This window comes from Armigeres subalbatus, chromosome 3 (assembly GCF_024139115.2).
Source record: "Armigeres subalbatus isolate Guangzhou_Male chromosome 3, GZ_Asu_2, whole genome shotgun sequence".
Lineage (NCBI taxonomy): Eukaryota > Metazoa > Arthropoda > Insecta > Diptera > Culicidae > Armigeres > Armigeres subalbatus.
Window position 1 is genome coordinate 149,379,399 of NC_085141.1, and position 12,670 is coordinate 149,392,068.

A 12,670-nucleotide genomic window follows, 5' to 3' on the forward strand; every position below is an offset into this window, starting at 1 on the left:
AGCTGGTAAGGATGGTATCGGAGCTGAGCTCATCAAGATGGGCCCGGAAAAGCTGGCCACTTGCCTGCACAAACTGATAGTCAGAATCTGGGAAACCGAACAGCTACCGGAGGAGTGGAAGGAAGGGATTATATGCCCCATCTACAAGAAAGGCGACAAACTGGAGTGTGAGAACTTTCGAGCGATCACCATCCTTAATGCCGCCTACAAAGTGATATCAAAGATCATCTTCCGTCGTCTGTCACCATTAGTGAACGAGTTCGTGGGAAGTTATCAAGCCGGCTTCGTTGACGGCCGCTCGACAACGGACCAGATCTTTACTGTACGGCAAATCCTTCAAAAATGCCGTGCATACCAGGTCCCAACGCACCATCTGTTTGTTGATTTCAAGGCGGCATACGACAGTATAGACCGCGTAGAGCTATGGAAAATTATGGACGAGAACAGCTTCCCTGGGAAGCTTACCAGACTGATCAAAGCAACGGTGGATGGTGTGCAAAACTGTGTGAAGATTTCGGGCGAACACTCCAGTTCGTTCGAATCGCGCCGGGGACTAAGACAAGGTGATGGACTTTCGTGCCTGTTGTTCAACATTGCGCTAGAAGGTGTCATGCGGAGAGCCGGGTGTAACAGCCGGGGTACGATTTTCAACAGATCCAGTCAATTTATTTGCTTTCGCGGATGACATGGACATTGTCGGCCGAACATTTGCAAAGGTGGCAGAACTGTACACATGCCTGAAACGTGAAGCAACAAAAGTTGGACTGGTGTTGAATGCATCAAAGACAAAGTACATGCTTGTGGGCGGAACCGAGCGCGACAGGGCCCGCCTGGGAAGCAGTGTTACGATAGACGGGGATACCTTCGAGGTGGTCGAGGAATTCAACAACAACGTGAACTCAGTGTGTACTTTAGTCTCCACTATACAATCTCTCTTAACTCTCCATCGGAAACCATTTTGTTTAATCACTGTAAAAGTAATTCGTGAGATAAAGACGTGTTTGTTATAACTAGCGAGTTGTTCTTGTCTTTATCCGAAACATCCGGTTGTCCCATTAGGTTATGGGCCCAGAGCCGGTTCCGGATTGCGCCGCGAAAGTGTTGATATTTTCGGTCGTAACAGAAGAGTGGAATTAAAGTGTTTTGTCTGCGCAATGGAGGATTCCACGAGAGAGGAAATTCGCCGGGTCGCCATGTTTGATGGCCACAACTTCGTCTCGTGGAAATTTCGTATGCTCACAGTGCTAGAGGAGCACGACTTGGTTGAGTGTATTGAGGAAGAAATTGACGACGTAGAGGAGTTACAAGTGGAAGTGGACGATTCGGCAGCTGTGCGACAGCAAAAGCAGAAAGCCATAATTAAACGTCAGATGAAGGATAAAAAGTGCAAATCCATTATTGTGTCTCGAATTCACGATGACCAGTTAGAATTACTCCACGGCAAGAAATCGGCTAAAGAGATGTGGGATACATTAGTGCGCGTTTTCGAGAGAAAAAGTGTCGCGAAACGTATGCAGCTTAATCGCGAGCTTTTCGAGTTGCGTCATTCGGGCGGTTCTCTACAGGATTATTTTGTGAAATATGATCGGCTCATTCGCTTGTTTCGGAATGCTGGTGAAATGATTGACGACATCGACGTCGTGTGTCGATTGCTTTTGTCCTTGGGTTCTGAATACGACGCGGTCGTGACTTCAATCGAGAGTCAGCCAGAAGAACAAATAACGAAGGAATTCGACAAGTGTAGACTTCTTGACGAAGAGATAAAGCGAAAGTCGATCGCCGCGAGTGATGGTGGTGTAGAGAAGAACGAATCTGCCGCCTTTAGTGGTAGTGGTAATGCCACTCGCAACACGAAGCCGAAAAAGAAAAGAGTGCTAAAATGCTTCGGTTGCCAGAAAGAGGGGCATAAAATCGTGAACTGTCCTGACAAGCAGAAAGAGAAGAAGAGAGTCAAGTCGTCAGCTTTCAATACGGACTCAAGCGATGGTGGTGTGGTGTTTATGATAATCCAACACAAAAGTGAGCCGCCGGTAAATCGAGTGCAGTGGTTTGTCGATTCTGGCGCTACCGAACACATATGCAATGACAAAAGCTTGTTCTCGGAGCTTCGCTTGCTGGAGAAGCCGATGCAAATAGCTGTAGCGAAGAACGGCGAGTGGGTCTCAGCAAAGTACGTTGGGAATCTGCCGTTGCTGTCAATGGTCGGAGAGAAAGTGATCGATTCCACCGTTAGCCGTGCGTTGTTTATTCCGGAGGCGAGATGCAACTTGTTTTCTATTAGCAAAGTTGAGTCTGCCGGGATGAAAGTGGTGTTCGCGGACGGTCGGTTGGAGATATTTCGTGGATCAAATATCGTTGCCACTGGTGAGAGGCGTAACAAACTGTACGAGCTGAACTTTTTCTCACGTCGGGGTTCCAGTGATCTGCTTTGTTTTTCGGGACAAATAAACAAAGCGACCGAATTATGTCATCGTCGGTATGGCCATTTGGGAGAGCGAAACTTGTCGTTGCTGGTGAAGAATGGAATAGTAAAGGGGATTCCATTGAAAGATTGTGGTAGTGCGACGGTTATCTGCGAGCCGTGTGTGTCCGCGAAACAAACAAGAAATCCGTTCACGCTGTGTGAAGAGCGTCGTTCGAGCCGAGTTTTGGAGATCGTTCACTCGGACGTTTGTGGTCCGGTGACGCCCGTCGGATGGAATAATGCGCGTTACTTCGTGAGTTTCATTGACGATTGGTCACGTTTTACAGTGATATACCTGATCCAATCAAAGAATGAGGTGGCGAGTTGTTTTGAACACTATGAAGCGCAAGTAACGGCAAAGTTCGGAGTGAAAATTACGCGTTTTCGGTCAGACAATGGTGGTGAATACACCTGCAAGCAGATGCGATCGTTTTGTGCAAGTAAGGGTATAAAAATGGAATAGGTCATTGCGCGCGGCAAACCTAACCTCACTATTTTGACAGGTACTGGTCCTGTTGTTTACGTTTCGGACTTAGAATTTTTTTGAATCAAATTAAATCTGCATATTTCACGATGTTGAAGACATTCCGTACATTCCGCATTCAAATATTGGTAATTATCGATAAGTTTAGATAATTATCGATCAGAAAATTCAAAGAATGATAGAAATATCTCAAAGTTAAAATAAAGTCGTCTGTAAACAACAGGACCAGTACCTGTCAAAAGTCGTGCGTGACGTCACTGTGCAATGGAGTATTCACGGTACCACGGTACACCCGAACAAAACGGGATCTGTGAACGTATGAACAGAACCCTCGTTGAAAAAGCGCGATCTATGTTATACGATTCTGCTGTTAGTCGTAAGTTTTGGGGTGAAGCGATACAAACTGCAGCTTATCTGACGAACCGTAGTCCGTGTAGTGCACTCGAATCGAATGTTACGCCATGTGAAGTGTGGGAAGGAAAGAAACCCGACGTTTCGAAGCTGCGCGTTTTCGGGTCGCCAGCCTATTGCCACATCCCGAAAGAACACTGAAAGAAACTTGATGTGAAATCGTGGAAAGGGGTGTTGGTCGGATATTGTGCGAATGGATATCGCGTGTGGAATCCAGAACTGCGGAAAATCGTTGCGGTGCGTGACATTATTGTGGATGAGAACGCAAAGTTGCCAGATGAAAAGGCAAAGAAGAAATCGGTGCGCGTAGTGAGTGATTGGGATTACGCTAAAGACTACGAAGTACTCGATGAAAAGGAAGACTATAACGATGAAGCACAATTGGAAGATTGCGAAAGGAACCATGACTCAGAAGATTTTGATACATGTGATGACAGTGGTGGTGAAGATGTGGCAGCTGACACGGGTGCTAGTGCAGAGAATCCTTCACGTCAAAGGAAACCACCGTTATGGCATAAGGACTATGACATGACCTTTGCTGGAGTTGCACTAGGTGCAAATGACTACGTGGACAATTTGCCGGACACCATAGCCGGATTGAGAACGCGTGCTGACTGGCCGAAATGGAAGTTGGCCGTTCAAGAGGAGCTGGATTCATTGCGGAAAAATAGTACTTGGACTCTTTGCGAACTTCCGGAGGGGCGACGAGCGATAACATGTAAGTGGATATTCCGAATCAAACCTGAAACTTGCCTGCATTGCAACGCTGCACGCGAAACGCTATAACACAAGCTTAGTGAGTGTCCTCGTGTAGCTGCCGCTTGGGAGATGCTTCAAAACAAAATTACGTCGCTGCTAAACGGATGGCGAAGATTGACCATAGATGATCTGCTGCGACCAGAACTAGATCGTATTGCGAAATCGAAAAAAATAAGAGTGCTTAAATTGTTAATTCAATATGTCAACTACATACTGCAATGTAACAACGTTATAGAATTATCTGCTTTAGAATTTGAATTTCAATGTATAGAATAATAGATATGTAAAAAGGTTTTATATGTGCACAAATAAACAAATTTTATACCATTGTAAAAAAAAAAACCTGGCGATGATGGACAGCCGGACCGCTATAAAGCCAGGTTAGTAGCAAGGGGGTTCAACCAGAAAAAAGGATTTGACTTCACGGAAACATACTCTCCAGTCGCCAAATTGGACACCTTACGTGTCATGTTGGCAGTCGCCAACCAAGAACGAATACCAATCCATCAAATAGATGTGCGGACGGCGTTCCTGAATGGAAATATTCATGACGCAGCCGGAGAGTATGCGGCATCAGAATGGGCTGGTCTGCAAATTGAATAAGTCCCTTTACGGCCTAAAACAGGCTTCCAAAGCATGGAACGATAGATTTCATGGCTTTGTGATCGGATTAGGTTTTCGTCGATCGAAGAGCAATCAATGCTTGTATGTACGAGGCTCTGGCAAAAGAAAGATTTTTCTAATATTGTATGTAGACGACATCCTTGTCCAGTCGCCAAATTGGACACCTTACGTGTCATGTTGGCAGTCGCCAACCAAGAACGAATACCAATCCATCAAATAGATGTGCGGACGGCGTTCCTGAATGGTGTACTCTATGAGGAAATATTCATGACGCAGCCGGAGAGTATGCGGCATCAGAATGGGCTGGTCTGCAAATTGAATAAGTCCCTTTACGGCCTAAAACAGGCTTCCAAAGCATGGAACGATAGATTTCATGGCTTTGTGATCGGATTAGGTTTTCGTCGATCGAAGAGCGATCAATGCTTGTATGTACGAGGCTCTGGCAAAAGAAAGATTTTTCTAATATTGTATGTAGACGACATCCTTGTCATTGGACACGATGTAAATGAGATCAAATTAGTTAAAAAGAGTCTTGCCAAGGGTTTCGACATGACAGACGGAGGAGAAATTACTAGTTTTCTTGGGATGAAGGTAGAAAGAAACCTTCAACGACGGAAGATGAGAATAAGCCAACGTAGGTACTTAGAAGCTTTGCTTGATCGCTTCAATGTGGTCGACTGCAAAGCAAGTTCTATTCCAATGGAATGTCGACTTCGTTTAGAAAAGGGAATCGAAGAAAAACGCACAAGCAAACCCTACAGGGAGTTAATAGGCTGCCTTATGTAAGTGACCCTAACTACTCGACCAGGCCTATCGGCAGCAGTTAATTATTATAGTCAGTTTCAGTCTTGTCCGACAGATGTGCATTGAACACACCTAAAGCGGATTTTGCGTTACGTTAAGGGAACACTTGACTTCGGACTTCGAAGTACACTGCGGACGATGATGCGAATCTGATGGAAGCCTTTTGTGACGCTTATTGGGCCAACGATATCAGTGACAGACGGTCTATTACGGGATATCTCTTCAAGGTGTTCAACTGCACAGTAATTTGGACTTAACGTAAACAGCGTGCAGTTTCCTTGTCATCCCCCGATTCATAATTATGTGTTCTTTGTGAAGCGACCTGCGATGGAGTATGGTTGACACGTTTACTCGAAGATGTCGGGTACTATAGCGATGAGCCGAGAACCGTATCATAAAGATAACCAGTCCACCATACGAATAATTCAAAAACCGTGGGATCGTAGCAGACTCAAACATATTGATGTAAAGCATTGCTTCATACGAAATTTGGTTGAGAAAGGAAGCCTAGTGCTGAAAAACACACCAATAAAAATGCAGAAAGCTGACATTCTGACCAAAGGCTTGGCGGCTGCTCAGTTTCAACGTTTGCGAGATGCCATAGGTCTACGAATTCCACAAATTAAGGAGGGGTATTGAAGTATAATATGTGTAATATGAACTCAGTGTGTACTTTAGTCTCCACTCTCCACTATAAAATCTCTCTTAACTCTCCATCGGAGACCATTTTGTTTAACCCTTAAAGGCGCAAGGCGATTTTTTTAGAATCCGTCGGAAATATTTTTAACGTAAATAACCATTGAAATTATTAACATTTAACGTATTTTCGGTTTGTTGTTTTAAAACAACATTGCGCATTTAAGGGTTAATCACTCTGTAAAAGTAATTCGTGAGATAAAGACGTGTTTGTTATAACTAGCGAGTTGTTCTTGTCTTTATCCGAAACATCCGGTTGTCCCATTACGTTAGTCGTGAAATACGAAGGCGCATCATCTGTGGAAGTCGGGCCTACTACGGGCTCCAGAAGAAACTGCGGTCGAAAAAGATTCGCCACCGCACCAAATGTGTCATGTACAAGACGCTTATAAGACCGGTTGTCCTCTACGGACATGAAACATGGACAATGCTCGAGGAGGACTTGCAAGCACTCGGAGTATTCGTGAGACGGGTGCTTAGGACCATCTTTGGCGGTGTGCAAGAAGACGGTGTGCGGCGGCGAAGAATGAACCATGAGCTAGCCCAACTCTACGGCGAACCCAGTATCCAGAAGGTAAAGCCGGAAGGGTACGATGGGCAGGACATGTTGCAAGAATGCCGGACAGCAACCCTGCAAAGATGGTGTTCGCTTCCGATCCGGCAGGTACGAGACGGCGTGGAGCGCAGCGAGCGAGATGGGCAGACCAGGTGCAAAACGACTTGGCGAGCGTGGGGCGTATCCGAGGATGGAGAGATGCGGCCTCGAACCGTGCATTGTGGCGTCAAATTGTTGATTCAGTGTTATCTGTTTAGATGTTAACTAAATAAATGAAATGAATGAATTCTTTGATATGCAAAGAATGTTTGGGCCAAATTTGAGCATAATCAGTCATAAAAAACCCCCTGCCAATAATAGAATAAAACCTGCCAAAGCCGTCATTACCCCTAAATACATTAGAATTAGAACTTTAACGATAGGTCAACTTTGTTCGCGGATTTCCGGATAAACTGATACGGTTGATCAAGGCGACGATGGATCGGGTGATGTGCGTAATTCGAGTTTCAGGGGCATTCTCGAGTCCCTTCGAAACGCGTAGAGGGTTACGGCAAGGTGATGGTCTTTCGCGTCTGCTATTCAACATCGCTTTGGAGGGAGTAATACGAAGGGCAGGGATTGACACGAGTGGTGCGATTTTCGCGAAGTCCGTCCAGTTATTTGGTTCGCCGACGACATTGATATCATGGCACGTAACTTTGAGAGGATGGAGGAAGCCTACAACCTACTACCTACTACCTACAGACTGAAAAGCGAAGCTAAACGGATTGGACTAGTCATCAACACGTCGTAGACGAAGTACATGATAGGAAGAGGCTCAAGTGGGGTCAATGTAAGCTACCCCCACGAGTTTCTATCGGTGATGACGAAATCGAGGTGGTTGAAGAATTCGTGTACTTGAGCTCACTGGTGACCGCCGATAACGATACCAGTATAGAAATTCGGAGACGCATAGTGGCTGGAAATCGTACGTACTTTGGACTCCGCAAGACGCTCCGATCGAATAGAGTTCGCCGCCGTACCAAACTGACTATCTACAAAACGCTTGTAAGACCGGTAGTTCTCTACGGACACGAGACCTGGACGATGCTCGTAGAGGACCAACGCGCACTGGGAGTTTTTGAAAGGAAAGTGTTGCGTACCATCTATGGTGAGGTGCAGATGGCGGACGGTACGTGGAGGAGGCGAATGAACCACGAGTTGCATCAGCTGTTGGGAGAACCATCCATCGTTCACACCGCGAAAATCGGAAGACTGCGGTGAGCCGGGCACAGGCCACTCCGGCCTTAGTCTGATAATAAATAAATAAATAACTTGTTCGCGTAAAAAATGAAGCCAAATCTATTTTGTTCCAAATAACAATATTATTCAGTCAACTCTATTGGATCGGTTTGGGAGTGAAATTTAAACCTACGATGCACTATGGGAAATTCTCATACAAATGGGCGGCCAAAAATATTTTTTCAATGAATTATTTTCAATATATTATGTGAATGAATGTTTAGGAACCCTTTTGAACCCTTTAAGGGCCGTCGTTAATCCTTCAAAAAATGTCCCCCACGAAAAGAAATATTTTTTTTGTATTTTTTTGCGCATTGTTTTTGTCTGTTTCCAATACAGCATGCATAAAATAGCAAGCAACCATATTTCTATTAATAATGTTGTTCATTTTCTAGACATTACGACGTATAGAGCAGCGGTTCTCAACCTGGGGTACATGTATCCCTGGGGGTACCTTTGCCGGCCCCAGGGGGTACCTCGGACCAAAATGCGTAATGGCGGATGTATTACATTTCCAATAAAACTTATTGATATTGTTTTAATATTTATGTATTTTTAGATTTCAAAACTTTGTATTGTATTATGCATGGCGGTCAGCAAATCAAAACCTATCGAATCCTGCCCACAACAATCTGCATAGTCTGTGCAACAAAAGATTAAAAGAACAAAAATTTTAACGACTTAAGTCTAAAACTAAGAGGTCTGAAAACCTCTATTTGAGAGGAGTGGAGGCTCAGTAACTTCGTTGATAACTCGTAAGCTTGGAAGCTTCCTTTCAAGAGGCTCGGAAGCCTCCTTTTAAGCGGCTCGGAAGCCTCCTTTCAAGAGGCTCGGAAGCTTCCTTTCAAGAGGCTCGGAAGCCTCCTTTCAAGAGGCTCGGAAGCCTCCTTTCAAGAGGCTCGGAAGCCTTCTTTCAAGAGACTCGGGAGCCTCCTTTCAAGAGACTCGGGAGCCTCCTTTCAAGAGGCTTGGAAGCCTTTTTTCAAGAGGCTCGGAAGCCTCCTTTCAAGAGGCTCGAAACCTCCTTTCAAGATCCTTTCAAGAGGCTCAGAAGCCTCCTTTCAAGAGGCTTGGAAGGCTCCTTTCAAGAGGCCTCGGAAGGCTCCTTTCAAGAGGCTCAGGCCCTTCAAGAGGCTCGGAAGGCTCCTTTCAAGAGGCTCGGAAGGCTCCTTTCAAGAGGCTCGGAAGGCTCCTTTCAAGAGGCTCGGAAGGCTCCTTTCAAGAGGCTCGGAAGGCTCCTTTCGAGAGGCTCGGAAGGCTCCTTTCGAGAGGCTCGGAAGGCTCCTTTCGAGAGGCTCGGAAGGCTCTTTTCAAGAGGCTCGGAAGCCTCCTCTCAAGAGGCTCGGAAGCCTCTTTTCAAGAGGCTCGGAAGCCTCCTTTCAATAAGCTCGGAAGCCTCCTTTGTAGAGGTTTGGAAACCTCCTTTTAAGAGGTTTGGAAACCTCCTTTCAAGAGGTTTGGAAACCTCCTTTCAAGAGGCTCGGAAACCTTCGTTCAGAAAGCTTGGAAACCTCCTGTCAAGAGGTATTGAAGCCTCCTTTCAAGATGCTTGGAAGCCTCCTTTTGAGAGGCTCGGAAGCCTCCTTTCAAGCTTACTTTGAAGAAGCTCGGAAGCCTACAATGGTCATCAAAGTCTTAGGGATGATTCAAATATGACGTCCCTACCTTTTGAGATTTCTAGACCCCCTCTCTCCCCCTCTGTCACGCTTTTTTGTATACCTACACTCCAAATAATCTAAACGTTGCTTCCACCTGAATTTTCAGGTACATTTTACGTGCACACGTAACAGCAAATGCTTCAGAAAATTCAGGTGAAACTTACGTGTCCGGTGAATTCTATCCAAAACTCATGTAGAAATTACCTGATTTTTACGTAGAATGAAAATTCTATCGAAAAATCAGGTAAAAGTTACGTGAATTTCAGGTGGAAAAAATCTACGTACTTTTTCAGGTGGAAACAACATGCAGATTTTTTTTGGGTATAGTATATGCACTGTCACAAAATCTTAGACCCCCTCCCTCCCTAAAACCTGTGACATCATTATTGAACGACCACTTATAGAAAGCTTGATGTGTAAATTTAATTTGAGTAGCAAAGTTTTACAGAATAACGAAGATTTCATACAACATTTTGAAGAGCCATATATTGAGTAAATTTTCAGGTCCGTTTTCCATAAATCTTATGAGGTTATTTTCATTTACAACCAAGAAACAATAGGGGGTACCTCAATGAATGTAAAATATCGAAGGGGTACCTATCAAGGAGAAGGTTGAGAACCGTTGGTATAGAGAATAAAAACTACAATTTTCAAGAAAACTTTGATTGCAGCGTTCTCGTAAAAGCGCAAATATGCGCAAGCAAATCACTCATTAAAAGGTGGTACTAGGGTTATATTTCAATCCCTCATTTACAGATGAGGGGAGATTTGGGGACATTAGGTTTGCGGGACCATTTTATAGCGAAGAATTTTGATAAATAAAGTTTTTCTTCTACAACTTTTTGACATTAATCTTTGCATACGAAATAAACCAAACTATCAAAAAGCTAAGGTTTCAAGCTTTGAAATGTTATATAATGGTATTATATTTGGAGAAAAATTGACTTCATAACATACAAATCAAAGTATGAACGATTTTTTATTTTTATCAGTTTTTTTCATTTCGCCAGCCCATATCTTTTGACTGAATAAACATAGCGCTTCAATATTTTCCGATTATCTTATCTAGGGTATATACTTTCATATCTATATACATAATCTATATACATAAAAATGAATTTCTGTCTGTCTGACCCTTATAGACTCGGAAACTACTGAACCGATCGGCGTGAAAATTTACATGCAGAGGTTTTTAGGGTCGGGGAAGGTTCTTAAGATGGTTTGAGACCCCTCCCCCTTTTAGAGAATTTAGCAAATCGCTTAAATAAAACACAAATGGATCATCTATGCACATTTTTCAGTTCATTTGAATGAAAAGAATAATAAACATGTTCAACTTTGACAAATCGATTGATTTTTCCCTTCATATTTTTTTATTTGCTTAATCGCTTTTTTTATTTATATGAAATCAGCTTTTTCAATGAACCCATACTTTTTGACGCCTCTATTTTTAAATTTAAAACAAAAAATCGGAAAAGGGCTGTATTTTTGTTTTGCCTAACATTCGCCCAATTTTGATCCAACATCAGTTTTTGATTCTGATCCTTTACATAGTTCAAGGAAGGCTTTGAAAATTATGGGTTCTTTAGGGGAAAGTTGATCTTAAATATGTAAGTAAAAGAACGAATATATAATTCTTGACGGCGATTCAATTCAACTGAGTTGACCAATCCACTTGCCCTGATAAAACGCAGCAAAAGCTACTATTTGTGACTTTCAACACTGAGTTTCTTCGATTGCCTTTATTTATATAGGAGAGCACACTTTGCAATTCAAATTTGCATGTTACTGGAGTTGAATATTACAAAGTCATGCAAAACGAAAATGATGTTTTGTCATTTTTGTACATTTCTCAAAGTGTAGTAAATGATTTCGGTTGAAATTTTTCTTCTTTTTGAAGTCTTATTCAGGACTATACAAGTGATATTTACAGAGGAATTCAATGACATAGTACGAACTAGTTTTCTGTACATTTTGCTGGTATAGTCACATCAACGAATACATATGCCCATTTTCATTAAAATGTAACATCATTTGTGCAATAGTCATTAGCTGAGGACAAACAACGTTGCTTATTTAACCAGTTTGAAGATTTTTTTGTGACGTCCCGGGGCATGGAAACTCCATACAATCTTTGTCTAACATTTATCTAGCCACATTAAAATAATAAAAAATGCTCTGAGTTTTCAAGCAAATGCTACAATTTTCTTGAGTTTTGGTTTCCGTCTCTAAACAAAACGTTTTCTCTTCTTTCGTAATTTACCATAACCCTTCCCATACCAGCCTGGTCTGACTCGACTCTTTTTGCCAACTGTTGGTTTTACTGTATTTTCTTTACACACTCCAAGTGCTTGTTCTTTCTTTAGTTTTATACGTTTTTGTTTCTCATTACTACTGTCAGTCACATGTTCCTTTTCCGTTAATTTTTCTTCTAACTCATCGGTATCTATTTCAATTTTTATCTCCTCCTTGGAAGTCGATGGAAGCGGACTGTCCTCTTCTTTCACTGTAATCTGCTCGTGTTCTATAATTTTGTTTTCATTATCATCTGCCTTTTCTTCTACCTTAATCTCTTCCTCTTCATCGGAAAAATCACAACATTCACAAACAATTATTTTCCCGTGTCTCGTTGATTTGACCGCAAAATCTTCCGGTTGTGTTGCGTAGAATTGGCATGCGTACTGTCGATAGTTCTCGAAGCAAAACTTACACTCGACAGTGGCGTCCCTCTGTTTATTGGGGGAACCCCATAAGTTCACATTTGGTGGCGGCGGGTGAATTATACTGTGCAACCCAGAGTAAGCGTAGTTAACATCTGTCCACTGTGGTAGTGGGACAGATCCATGCGCTTGAAGAACTTTACAATAGTTTAGGATACGCTTCACCTTTTCCTGGGCAGACTCAACTAGAAATATTTGAAAAATTGATAAGTA

General features: G+C 43.0%; 1 protein-coding gene across 2 annotated transcripts in view; it reads right to left on the reverse strand.

Annotated features, from left to right (window-relative positions):
• Positions 1-11,105: 11,105 nt before the first annotated feature.
• LOC134224752 (uncharacterized) overlaps positions 11,106-12,670 on the reverse strand; it is a 128,662-nt gene continuing 127,097 nt past the window's right edge. For both annotated transcript variants that reach the window (XM_062704308.1, XM_062704307.1), the window contains one exon: positions 11,106-12,642. In XM_062704308.1, coding sequence (XP_062560292.1) covers positions 11,966-12,642 — 677 coding nt within the window. In that variant the 3' untranslated portion in view covers positions 11,106-11,965. The remainder of the gene's footprint in view (positions 12,643-12,670) is intronic.